The 12,606-nt window shown below is 38.9% G+C and overlaps 1 protein-coding gene across 4 annotated transcripts in view; it reads right to left on the reverse strand.

Moving 5' to 3' along the window:
- Positions 1-12,606, reverse strand: part of MALRD1 (MAM and LDL receptor class A domain containing 1) — a 243,669-nt gene that overhangs the window by 210,806 nt on the left and 20,257 nt on the right. For 2 of the 4 annotated variants that reach the window (XM_083704544.1, XM_083704546.1), the window contains 2 exons: positions 4,719-4,838; positions 3,826-3,972 (listed from right to left, as the gene is read on the reverse strand). The exons of the other annotated variants lie outside the window; for them this stretch is intronic. In XM_083704544.1, coding sequence (XP_083560670.1) covers positions 3,826-3,972; positions 4,719-4,838 — 267 coding nt within the window. The remainder of the gene's footprint in view (positions 1-3,825; positions 3,973-4,718; positions 4,839-12,606) is intronic. 4 annotated transcript variants of the gene reach the window in all.

Genomic DNA, 12,606 nt, shown 5'->3' on the forward strand with positions numbered 1-12,606 from the left:
CAGCTCCTCGTCCGGCAGTGGAGAAAGCCACACCTCCAGTGGAGCAGGGGGGAGGGGATAGCCGAGTGAAGGGAAGGCTCGAAGATGCCTCTGAGAGCAAAAGTGCCTCACCTAGCCCAGCCAGCCAGGAGGCAAACACGCTGCTTCCGTCGCCCTGCTTGTGCAGAGGTTTGAAACGTAGGGAGGAGAGGTGGAGATTTGGGGTGTCCAAGTTCTTATGCTGGGGGAGAAACCGGAAAGGAGCACTCCCGGAATCTGCAAGTGACTGAGACAGACATGAACTTTGGGTTTCTGCACTGTACATAGTTTGCACCAATAAAACCTGTAAAAGACAGGTCGGAGTCCTGCCTGGTTACTCACGAGCAACCACCACCAGCGCCTGACAGTAGAGAAGCTACTTTCTAGATAAGCATACAAAAACATATTAGCTCCTAAAAATATAGAGATCATGGACACAAGTGAAGGAAGCAAATAACAGACAGACTGAATGCTCCAATCGAAAATGAGGAAATAATTGAGATCATAAAAGAATTGAAAAAAGGAAAGGCACCAGGACCGGATGGTTTTATATCAAGTTATTATAAAGAATTGAGGCACACCTTGACGGCACAAATGAAGGAAGTTATGAATAGTATATTGAAACAACAAGATATTCCCGAAACGTAGAAAGATGCCTTTATCACACTCATTCCCAAGCATGACTCCGACTTGACACAAGTGAAGAATTATAGGCCAATTTCTCTGCTGAACACAGACTACAAGATATTTGCTGGAATATTAGCAAAAAGATTAAAAAAGATTCTGCAGGAAGTTATACATGCAGATCAGGCAGGTTTTCTTCCAGGCAGACAGATGAAAGATAATGTTAGAAATATAATAAATATTTTGGAATATCTGTCTGCCAGGAATGAGAAACAAGCTATACTAATGTTTGTGGATGCAGAGAAGGCTTTTGATAATATATCGTGGGAATTTATGCTAAAAAATTTGGAAATGATGGAAGTCGTAAATGACTTTTATAATGGAATAAGGGCAATTTACTCAGAACAAAGAGCCAAACTGATTGTAAATAATATTCTCACAGAAGAAGTCAAGATACGAAAAGGTACCAGACAGGGGTGTTCTCTATCGCCACTGTTATTTATAACAGTCCTGGAAGTCCTTTTGTGCTCAATAAGGAATAATGAAATAATAAAAGGAGTAACAGTCGGTCAAAATGAATATAAAGTTAAAGCCTTTGCCGACGACCTAGTAATAACGATTGAAGACCCCAAAAATAGCTTAAATGAGGTGTTAAATGAAATTGACCAATTCGGTAGAGTGGCTGGATTTACGCTAAACAAGAGGAAAACCAAAATAATGGTTAAGAACATAGATCAAAGTCTGGTAGAAGAAATGCAAAGAGAATCAGGGATTGAAGTGGCTAAAAAGATAAAATATCTAGGAATTTGGCTGACCCCCAAAAATATCAACTTATATTAGAACAACTATATACCGGTGTGGAACGGCATCAAGAAAGACTTAGAAACTTGGAGTAGAATGAAACTGTCTTTTTGGGGTAGAATATCAACGATTAAAATGTGTGTGCTTCCAAAGATGCTATTTCTGTTTCAAACGATCCCTATAATCAGGGGAACAAACGTGTTCAAAGAGTGGCAAAGAATGATTTCAAGATATATCTGGCAGGGCAAGAAGCCTAGAATAGAATTTAAGTTACTAACAGATGCCAAAGAAAGAGGCGGTTTTGCCCTGCCGGACTTGAAACTATACTATGAAGCGTCTTGTCTCTGTTGGTTAAGGGACTGGGATAAAACTAAAAAACAACAAACTATTGGACCTAGAGGGTTTCGATAATAGATTTGGTTGGCACGCCTACTTATGGTTGGAGAAGAAGAAAACTCATAAGGGTTTTGATAATCATATTTTCAGGAGCTCCATATTAGAAATATGGGAGAGGTACAAAAATATACTGGAACCTAAAGTTCCGCACTGGTTGTCACCATTAGAGATATTGAGTGTAAAGAAAATTAATATGAGAGGAAATTGGATAACTTATGGTGAGTTAGTAATGAAAGAGGGGGGGAATGGAAAATGAAGCCATATGAACAAGTTAAAGAGTATGTGTATGATTGGTTGCATTACCTTCAGGTAAATGAAAGGTTCAAAATGGACCTCAAAGAGAGGGGATTTACAGAGAAAGAATCGAAATTTCAAACGGAGATAATTGATAATGATGTTAAGATATTGTCAAAAATGTACAAAATACTTTTGGAATGGCAAACAAAAGATGAGGAGATAAAGTCGGTCATGATTCAATGGGCCAGAGATTTTGGTTATAATATACAATTGGATGATTGGGAAAAGGTATGGAATGATAATATGAAATTCACTGCATGTACGGCGTTAAAGGAAAATATTATGAAAATGGTTTACAGATGGTATATTACACCCGTAAAGTTAGCAAAAATGTATAAAACATGTAATAAGCGTTGGAAATGTAAAGAAAAAGAAGATTCATTTTTTCATATGTGGTGGGAATGTAAGAAGGTAAAGGATTTCTGGGAAATGATATACAACGAATTGAAAAAGATGTTTAAATATACGTTTGTTAAAAAACCAGAAGCCTTTTTGTTAGGAATAACAGGAGGAGAGATAAAAAGATGTGATCATAAACTGTTTCAATATGCAGTTACAGCGGCAAGAATACTAATGGCCCAAAAATGGAAACAAGAGGAACTACCGACCTTGACTGAGTGGAGAATGAAACTTATGGATTATGCAGAATTGGATAAAATGACTGGAAAAATTAGATATCAGAAAGATCACAAATTCATTGAGGACTGGGGAAAGTTTACAGAATATCTGAAAACTGTATGTGATGAGATGAACAGACAACGCTAGTGGGTTTTAAAGAGGCTTTGTGATAAACCAAGGTATATTGTAAGAAAGAAACTGAGATGGAAGGTTATTATCAAATCGGCAATACTACATAGAAAATGTGTAAAGATATGAAAAATGGATGATTGAAGGAGGTACTGGTGGAAGTTCAAAAACTGTAAATTGGTAAACATGGTTGTCAAAATTATTTGTTAAAGAAAAACTTAATAAAAATTTATATATATATATATATATATATATATAAAGAAGGAAGCAAATAACAGGAGGCTAATTCACTTCTCTCTCCACGTTTAGGCCCTCCCGTCTTCAACAAGCCTTCAACAACACTACACTATGAACCTAAGGAGGAAGGGAGAAGAATCCCACACAAAGGATTTGGCCTGGGGCCAAGACAATTCCCTACAATGGATCTGCAAGCAACATGGATGGAAAGCAAACTCACTCACATATCCTTTTCACAGCCAAGGTTGGGCAGTCACTGCTGCAGCTCTTCTAAAGAGCAGAGGGTCTCCCTAGATTCCTCTCCAGCTGGAAAGAGTAACAGAAGTTGCAACCTAGGAATGGGATAAGAATTTAAGGAAAGGGTACTCAACTATGTGAGCATCCCTGCTCAGAATTCATACCACCTGCTGCCAAGCTTCACTGGAGGGCAGGGTAAAGGTAAAGTACCTTTCAAAGACAGCAAGAGGAAGTATAATAAAAATTAATTACAATTGACCAATGGGCAAACAAAAATTGGAAGCTGAACAAGGGGGAGCCTTGACTATCATATCTCATACTCTGAATATGTTCCTTTCATTGAAATTTCTTATCTTTATCTGCAGTTTTTGATTCTATATTCATGAAGGTTCTTCTTTATATATATAAAAATGATTACCACAGGTTTCAGATCAGCTGACAAATGTGTATTTAATTCATTTTTATTACCATTGCTGCCATTGCTTCTGTCTTTCAGAAGACCAGATTTTAAGCCACGATCATGTAATTCTTTCACAGGAACCCAGGAAACATTTTCAGCAGATGCATCAGAATTCCAGTCACACACGTGAATCTTAAAACTGCAGTTCTGTTGAACTGAATGAAAGAAAGGTGTTACTCCCCTTTAAGCTAATTGAATCTCATATTACTTTCATTATTGGGAGATCATTGTTCCTTCAGTTCCTCATATTCCCTTTCTTTGGGCTCCCACATAAAGAAAATATTCAGGGTGCCCCCAATCTGTCAATATGTTGTATGAGGGATTCAAGCACATAGCAGAATTTTGGAATTGCACAATTAAAGTCTGTTGCCCCAGCACAATAAATGAACTTCTAAAAAAAAAAAATCGAGCTTTTACATTTTAGAAAGGTAGGACAAAATGCATTGCAATGTGTGGGATGAGCAAATCATTAGTTGGAGGAAAAGCAAACACTCCACAAGCAAATCAGGATGAAAGCTTGTTGTCATATAATTGCCTCTTAAAATAATCAGAACAAATGCTCAATAAAGACTGGTTGTAGTCTAAGTACCATATAAGCTTTTTGGCAAAAATAAATAAATAAATTAAAAGGGGGCAGTAAGGAGGCAGGGTTCTGGCAAAAATGGCTTTGGTAATCCCATCCGCCACTGAATGCAATGGTTTTGGCTATACACGATTTTGGCTTTAGGCGTGAACCCTGGAACATAACCCCTGTGTAAGTTTATAGGTGCTGTTTACAGAGGTGGTCCCTATTAGTTCAGCACCATCTGACCATGTAATAAAAACAATGTAGACTGAGTATTATATTGAAGAGATAGTTTTATAAATTAATTATAATAAAGCTATATTCAATAAATCTTACAGCAGAATCCTCCATGTGTGCCATTGAAAGGGATGCCGGAAGGATTACTGAAGTGCTCTTGATCTGGAACTTGGGTCTCTTCACAAGCATGGACTCTCTTCTTACACAATGAAGTATTATCTGCAAAGAGCAAGATCAAAACTTTAAGAATACAAGTTGAGATTCCTATATACAAAATCATTATGATGGCTACATTGAATTGAAGCTTGGTCACGCAGAATCTCTCTTTCGATTTTTCAACTCTGCAAGTAAGATCAGTTAAGATCCAACTCATCAGGTAAGATCAGTTTTTCACAAGGCACAGCCGTGGAACAATGGAAAAAGCTCTTGGGCCCAGGGGAAAAGCCTGGATGAGCCCTTTGAATGTAACTAAGTAGCACTCCTTAACAAAATCAAATAATATTCTGGATATGTTTAGGTCATGCACTTGAGAAATAGACATACATAGATCTATAAACATGAATGTTCATAGGGGGAAACTGCAGCAACAAGGGAAGAACCCAGCTCTTTAGAGCTATTAGAAACAGCACGACGTGACAAGGAGGAATTGAAGAAACTTGTTTTCACCCTTTCTGAAAAGAACGTAGTGTGAAAAATAATATTAATTTATTGAATTGCTTTTGAGTGGAAATAAAGCTACATGGAAAGGGTTAAGAATCACCTTCACTTCCACCGTTCCTCCACTCAACATTGCAACCTCCCATGACCGGCTTTTCATTTCTAAAAAGCCAAGACTTTGGTATACGCATTTGGATGTAATGTGTAACGTAACTTGCCCCTGTGGGGCCCAGAGGCATTTCAGGGGAAATGAAAATGGCAGGTGTAGCTGGAGCTTCACTGCACAGAACAGAACTGCCAGACCACTATACAAAGATTTTAAAAGGGGAAAGGGGGGGTGTTGCAGCTGCTGGCATTAGACTCAGTATTCCCACACTAAGTGTTGAAACTGGGACTATTTGTTGTCCTCACCATTTCTTGCTGTCTTTGGCAGACATTTGGACACCCACTCCCAGAGTGCTGAGCCTGAGACCAATACCCTGAAGTTTACTTGAATGGCACCACTATCTAGTGCATTAAACATTCAAAAAAACAACCTTCTGTATACAAGATTGCCTTCAGACAGCTTGGGGACCGGATAACTCCATACCATCCAACATTTCTCCAATAAAATAGGGACATTCTACCATACCCGCCAACATTTCACCAATGAAAATAAGGACATCTTAAGACATTCCGGAATAAAATCAGAAACCAGGACGGCCTCTCTAAAACAGGGATGTCCCTGGAAAATAGGGAGACTTGGAGGGTTTGCTAATAGCAGAATGGACTTTACACACTTTTACTAGGCAGGACATCAACTTTTCTTCTGAACTCCTTATCCTCCACAGTCCCCCATGCCACACAGCAAGCAACAATTAAAAACTGGGGGACCCTAGAGAACAACATGGGATAGCGCAGTAAAGGCCACAGTAAACAGTGGCACTTGGCAAAAACTGGGTTGTCCCATTGTCCTCATCCCCTCCCCCTCATCTTATGGAAGCAGAAGCACTAATGCAAGGCCACCATGGATAGAACCTGAGAAAAATAGCATTTCTCTTTTTCTTTCCAACTTCACAAGCTTCTTGACAATGAATACTGTGCATTGCTCTACTATAAATTAATTTTGACAACTGGTGACGCCAGAAAAAAAGAAGAAAGGAGAAATGATCAATAAATCATTTGAAATGAGAATTGCTTCAGAAATAAATCAGGGTTAGTAATGGGATGTTTATAATAGATCTATAACAATATTCCAAACTTATTTGAGCCGTTTTCTTGTAATCCTTACAGTTGCAAACATTGTCCCCTCTGGGCTACATGGCTAAGCACGGAGTAGCCAATGTAGTCATATTACTTTTTTTCTCTTCTCCAAGGCATTCTACTTTAATTTTACTGATATGAAAGAATCAATGTGTCATTTGCCATCTCTAAGTACACACAGAAAAGATGAGCTTGTTGTGCATGCTAACTGCTTCGAACAGCAATCTATATCACAGAGGAATGAAACATAGAGAGAGGCCTGTCTTGTGGAAAGTCAATAAGGCCCACACTTTATTATTTTAATGAATTAATTACATTTATATACCACCCTTCATCTAAAATCACAGGATGGTTCACAATATAAAAACATAAAAAATGCATAACATAGTAAAAAACAAAAACAGCAACCCCAGCCCACACACATTTTAAAATACCATAGATTATTCAATTAGCCAAAGGCCAAAGAAGAATGTTTTTCCCTGACGCAAAAGATATGTAATGGTGCAAAAGGTGGGTAATGAAGGTGCAAGATGAGCCTCCCTGAGGAGAGCATTCTACAAACGGGAAGCCACTGCAGAAAAAGCCTGTGCCTCGGAAGTCGAACAGAATCCGTTCCGGAAGTCTGTTTGATTTCCGAAACATTCAGAAAACAAGGTGCAGCTTCCGATTGGTTTCTGATTGCACAGGCATGTCAGAAACAATAGCGGAAGTCTCGTCAGACGTTCGGCTTCCAAAAGAAGTTTGAAAACTAGAACACTCACTTCCGGTTTTCGATCGTTCTGGAGCCGGAATGTTCGACTTCCAAGGTGTTTGGAAGCCGAGGTACAACTGTACTTGTGTTGCCACCCTCTGGACCTTTTGTGGAGGAGGCACATGATGAAGGGCCTCAGCTGGTGATTTCAAGGTCAGGGCCGCTTTATATGGAGAAAGGTAATAACATTTTTCTACACTACTACAAGATGAACATGCCCTTGAGCAGTAGGACTCACTTTTCTATTTTTCTTGATAGTGCTAAAAGAATAGGACTGCTTTTTCAAAGTTTTTGTTTTGATGTCAAAATTTGCAGGTTGAATGAAATAAAGCCTTTTGTCAAACAGCTATGCAAAAGGCAAATGTTTAATGCATGTTCTACAAACTAATCACAATTCAGAGCAAATTTTCTGGGTTGTATTCAAATGTAGCTGATGGTAAAGCTTCCATTAGCAGATCTGGAAAGAAATCATTTTTCAGTTATTCCTCCTCCCTCTTGCGGCCTCACACCCCTGGCCCAGTAAATCTGCTCCAGAAGGGCCCCCAACTCTCTGGAGCAAATTGAGGCTATGGGGGCAGTGGAGGCGGGGAGAGAATGGCCAGGAAAATGCTTTCCTCCCAGTTCTGCTAACAGAAGCAAAGGGAGAGCGCAATCCCTTGTTTTACCAAGCTCAGGGAAGCTTCCAGACTTTACTGAGCTAAAACTCAAGCAGAAAGCAGATTCAGTTTCTGAACATCAACAAGAGTTTGCTTCCATGTTCTTGGCAAGGTCTGACAGTATTTCAATAAATGTTGAAGTAGCAGAGTTTTAACCATTTTGGATTATGCAATTATACTGAAAAGGCCATCATGTAAGATACAGCCCCCCCCCACTTGAGTGCAATCAACTCGCGTTTGACCACCTATATGTGCGAGGCTGGAAAATAATTTTATAATTTAATTCAAACCCGGAAATGGCAGAAGAGAGCTGGAGAGTCCTTGTGGCTCACAAGGAGACCCTCCTAGGAGGCTGAAGACGACATCAGTGAGAGAAGGGGAAGCCCTGAAGAGACCTGAGGTGCAGCAGGTCTTTGTTTTGGCTGCTCAGGCTACCCGCCTAACAGCTGACACGTGGGGTAGTGTAGCAGCAGCAGCAGCAGCAGCCTCTGCAGCCGCTTTCCCATGCATCCTCCAGCTTCCAGCCAACCCCAGAGCTTCAACTCTAGATATTTTTGTCTGGATTGGCACGAGAGTGGAGAAAAAGCTGGGGAAGAGTAGGGGGAAAGGCATTTGGAGGCTTTTTTAGAGGGTGCTCCCCAGGTTTCTGGTCATGCATGTGGGGGCCCAGAATGTAAGTGACAGGGATGCCTGTACAATAAATAAACCCCTCCCAATCTCATGTCAGTTAATTGTAACTTTAAAAAAAACAACACCAGAGCTAGGCCAAAACCACAGGACAAGAGAACATATTAATAGAGAATAATATAGGCCTTGGGCTGAAACTTGTCATGCAGCAACAGAAGCTAAGAATTAAACTGAAAGAAGAAACAAGAAAGATTGTTGAAGACTGCAGGCGGGTGGGGGATACACTGGAGAGGCTTAAATTTCCTAGGCATATAGGAAATTGCCGAAGTATTGTGATAGGAAGGAGCCAGATGCAACACCAATTATCTGGTGGGAAGCAAATTAGGGTGAGCAGGCCTAGAACAGAATCTCAAGGGTTCTTGAAAAAGAACAGTACCTGGAGTGGGAAATCGCTAATTTAAAGAGTGAACAGCATTTCCACAGAAGCCATATCTTGCAGATGTGACACACCACAGCAATTTCACATATCTGATATCTTACTATTCAGCTCATATATACTTGTTTCCATCATTCTTTAACAAGAGACAACTTGCATATGTGAATCAGTCATTATAAATTAGTAGCATAAAATATTGCTCTATGTCAATCATAGAATCTTAGAACTGGAAGGGACCCAACGGTCCTCTAACCCAACCCCCTGCAATGCAGGAACCTCAGCTAAAGCATCGATGACAGGTGGCCATTCAACCTCTGCTAAAAAGACCCTCCAAGGAAGGATAGTCCACCACCTTCCAAGGGAACCTACATTTTCAAAGAGAAAGCCAACACTTTGGCCTAAGTCATCAAATATTATGAACACACACACACATATGAGAATTAATGAGTCTTGGGTAGATGCTTTATACCGAGTCAAACCATTGGTCCATCCAACTCATATTGTGCACATTTGATTGGTTAGGGTTGCCATATTTCAAAAGGCAAAAACCAGGACATCCCAAAAGCTGTTGAGCATTTTTTTAAAAACAAAAACAGCCCCCTACACACACAATTTTGGAAATCCCCCTCCCCATCAATTCTGCCTTTGAAATCCTTGTAATGTCTGGGAAAATCTGGATGTAAGGCTGCCCTAGATTGGTGATATCTCTCCAAGGTTCAGATAAGAGCCTTTCCCAACCCTACCTGAAGATGTCAGAGATTGAGTCTGGGACCTTCTATATGCAGAGCATATAGTCTATCTCTGAGCTACAGAGAAAAAATGCTGATTCACAATAAATCTGAAAACAATGGAAAACTAAAAAAGAAGGAAAAATCTACTTTGTATTCTACAGTGCCTAGATTAGAGCTGAAACAAGTATTTTTAATTATTCAAAAACTAATCTTTTTCCAAATGTATTAACATTTCTAATATGATATTTCAAATTCATTCATTTCACATGAAAAGTCAAGTGGTTTATATTTGCTAGTGTCTCTTTAATATTTTGGTATCATAGAGCATCATAAGCTATCAGCATTTACATATTATCAGGAATTATATACCATGTAACTTTCAAAGCCACCAAATACTAAATACTACTGTATGGCTGTAATCCGATACTCACTTACTTGAGAGTAAGCCCCATTTAACTAAGTTGAGTTTCTTCCAAGTAGACAGGTATGTAGTATATGTTAGTTCAATACTGTGAATTACTAAACACCATTACGCAGCAGCTATTAATCATAGCTAAATCACTGAAGCTAAGCTATCAAATACTGATAAAAGGCATAGAAGAACTATAAAATATCATCAATTATCAACTGTCAGATAAGGAAATTTAATAGTACAAATATTCAGCAAATATTTGGAAAAACTTAGGATGCAAATTCATTATAGTTTGCCTATGTGAACTCAAAATGGGTTGTGATAGGGACCAAGAGCTTAGATATCAGGAGTCATTATCAAACAGACATTTTCCTATGCATATCAAGCAAGATTGGGGAAATGTTTAAATTCTCAAGATACCCTAGAACAGCAAGGCAGAAAAAGAGAAATATCTGTTCTAAGAGCAGAGGTTCTGTTTAAAGTCCAAATCTGCTATTACTTCATAGGGATAGAATTAAATATCTACTTCAGCTCTTTTGTACTTTTTATATCCGTTCTTTTTATAACAGATTGGTCTCTTTAAAAAAACATTTGAAACAAGATAGTAGGTTTTCTAAAAGAATACTGGCAATAGAGTGGGTTGACAGCTTTTTGAACCCCTGCGGTGCCATGAAATTACAAGCTGCACACCTGCCAAAATTCCTTCTTCTATACAACTACTGAAGATACAGATATAGACTCTTGCCCTTTGTTACATCTATTCACTCTAGCAATTGCATCCATTCAACCTAGCGGCAACTAGCCTGAAACTCAGTTTCTGAGGACCACTTGACACTTGACTTTTCATACTCAGGCATGATTATCCACACACAAAACACATGAGTGGCATTCTAAGGGAGCATTCATGTACTGTTAGTGGGGGAGGGGGGGACAGACCGCACTTCACTACTCAAAAAGGATGAGCAGATGAATGCACATGAATGCAACCCTCTAAACAGACACAGCAGTTGTATATTGTGTAGTGAAGGACCCATATCAGGCTATGAATATTAGGCATGAATATTAGGCACAAGATAGAAAATGTAATTGGGGGGGGGGGGGAGAACCCATTGAAGGTCATTTTTGCTGGTAGTGAGGAATGCTCCCTGTTATTAGACAGCAACAGCATCAATGTGATCTCTATCATTGGACCAGCAGAACATAGCTGATTTCCCATGGTAAGCATAACGTCATTGGGAGTAGTTGTCTCTATTGTGTTATGCCATGTTCCCAATAGTAGTCATTTTCCAAGGCAGCTGTTTTGAGACTGGCACCCCTAGCTCTCTCGTCCAAAAGGTTGGAGACCCTTGATGTTAGCCCGTTGCATCAAAAACTACTAAGAATCTTGTGACACCTTAAAGTATAACAGATTTATTGCAGCATAAGCTGCATCTGATGAAGTGATCCACAAAAGCTTATCTTACAACAAATCTCTTTAGAGTTTAAGGTGCTACAAGCCTGGCTCTAAATCCATAGCAGAGAAAGTGTACTTGGATTCAGATGCTTGGTTTTGAAATATGTATAACTAAACTACAGGGGTGGAGTCTAATATGTTCAAAACTCTTAAGAGGCACTGTTTGGAAGCTAGCAGACATTTGGTAAAGGAATGTATGTCATGCTTGGTACAAGATACTTATATTGCCTATACAAATCCAAATGCAGGACAGGCCAAACAAAAACATGCAAACATAATATATATATACTGTATCAGCAGTGCTTTTTTTCTGGGAGGATGCAGGGGTATGCATACCCCTAAACATTTTGTGAATCTTTGTACTTTTGTCCATTTACTGTATTTATTTCCCCCGATTTGAACTATAAAATGGTGATTTTATTGAGTCAAAATGAGTGTACCCCTAAACATTTTTTTTAGAAAAAAGGACTGTGTATAAGGATTATACATAAAAATAAAAAATACATAAACAACTGCTACTACTATTTATTTTTGTTTCATAAATATGCATGTCTAGAGCATACTCATAAAATAAAATAATATAATATAATCAATAAAAAGCAAGTACAACTTATTCTTAAAGCAGAACACACATAAACCTAACAGTAAAATGCCCAGCTCCACAGGTATAATGTATGCTCTTCATGTATTGTTTTCCTATTTTGTTAAAGGTACCATGTGAAATAAATCTCACACTACTGCCAAATTCCTAGGGCATTTGAGTTATGTTTGCTCTACGATGCAACAATATTGCTCAGAATCCTAAAAGGTGTAAGAAACTACATGTGTACTGAAGAAGCGAGTTTTTCCTTCAGTCTCAGGAGACTCTGGTTGTTTTGGACTCCTGTGCTCAGAACTGTTTGCTGGAGCTAAATTTATCTGAGACATAAACACTACATTCTAGAATATAACATGAATCACCTCACTAAAATAAACTGATGGGCCCCCAGTGCTGCATTGTAAGAGACAATTTGAGGTCATCT

Source organism: Podarcis gaigeae, assembly GCF_964106915.1.
Source record: "Podarcis gaigeae genome assembly, chromosome: 12".
Classification (NCBI taxonomy): Eukaryota; Metazoa; Chordata; class Lepidosauria; order Squamata; family Lacertidae; genus Podarcis; species Podarcis gaigeae.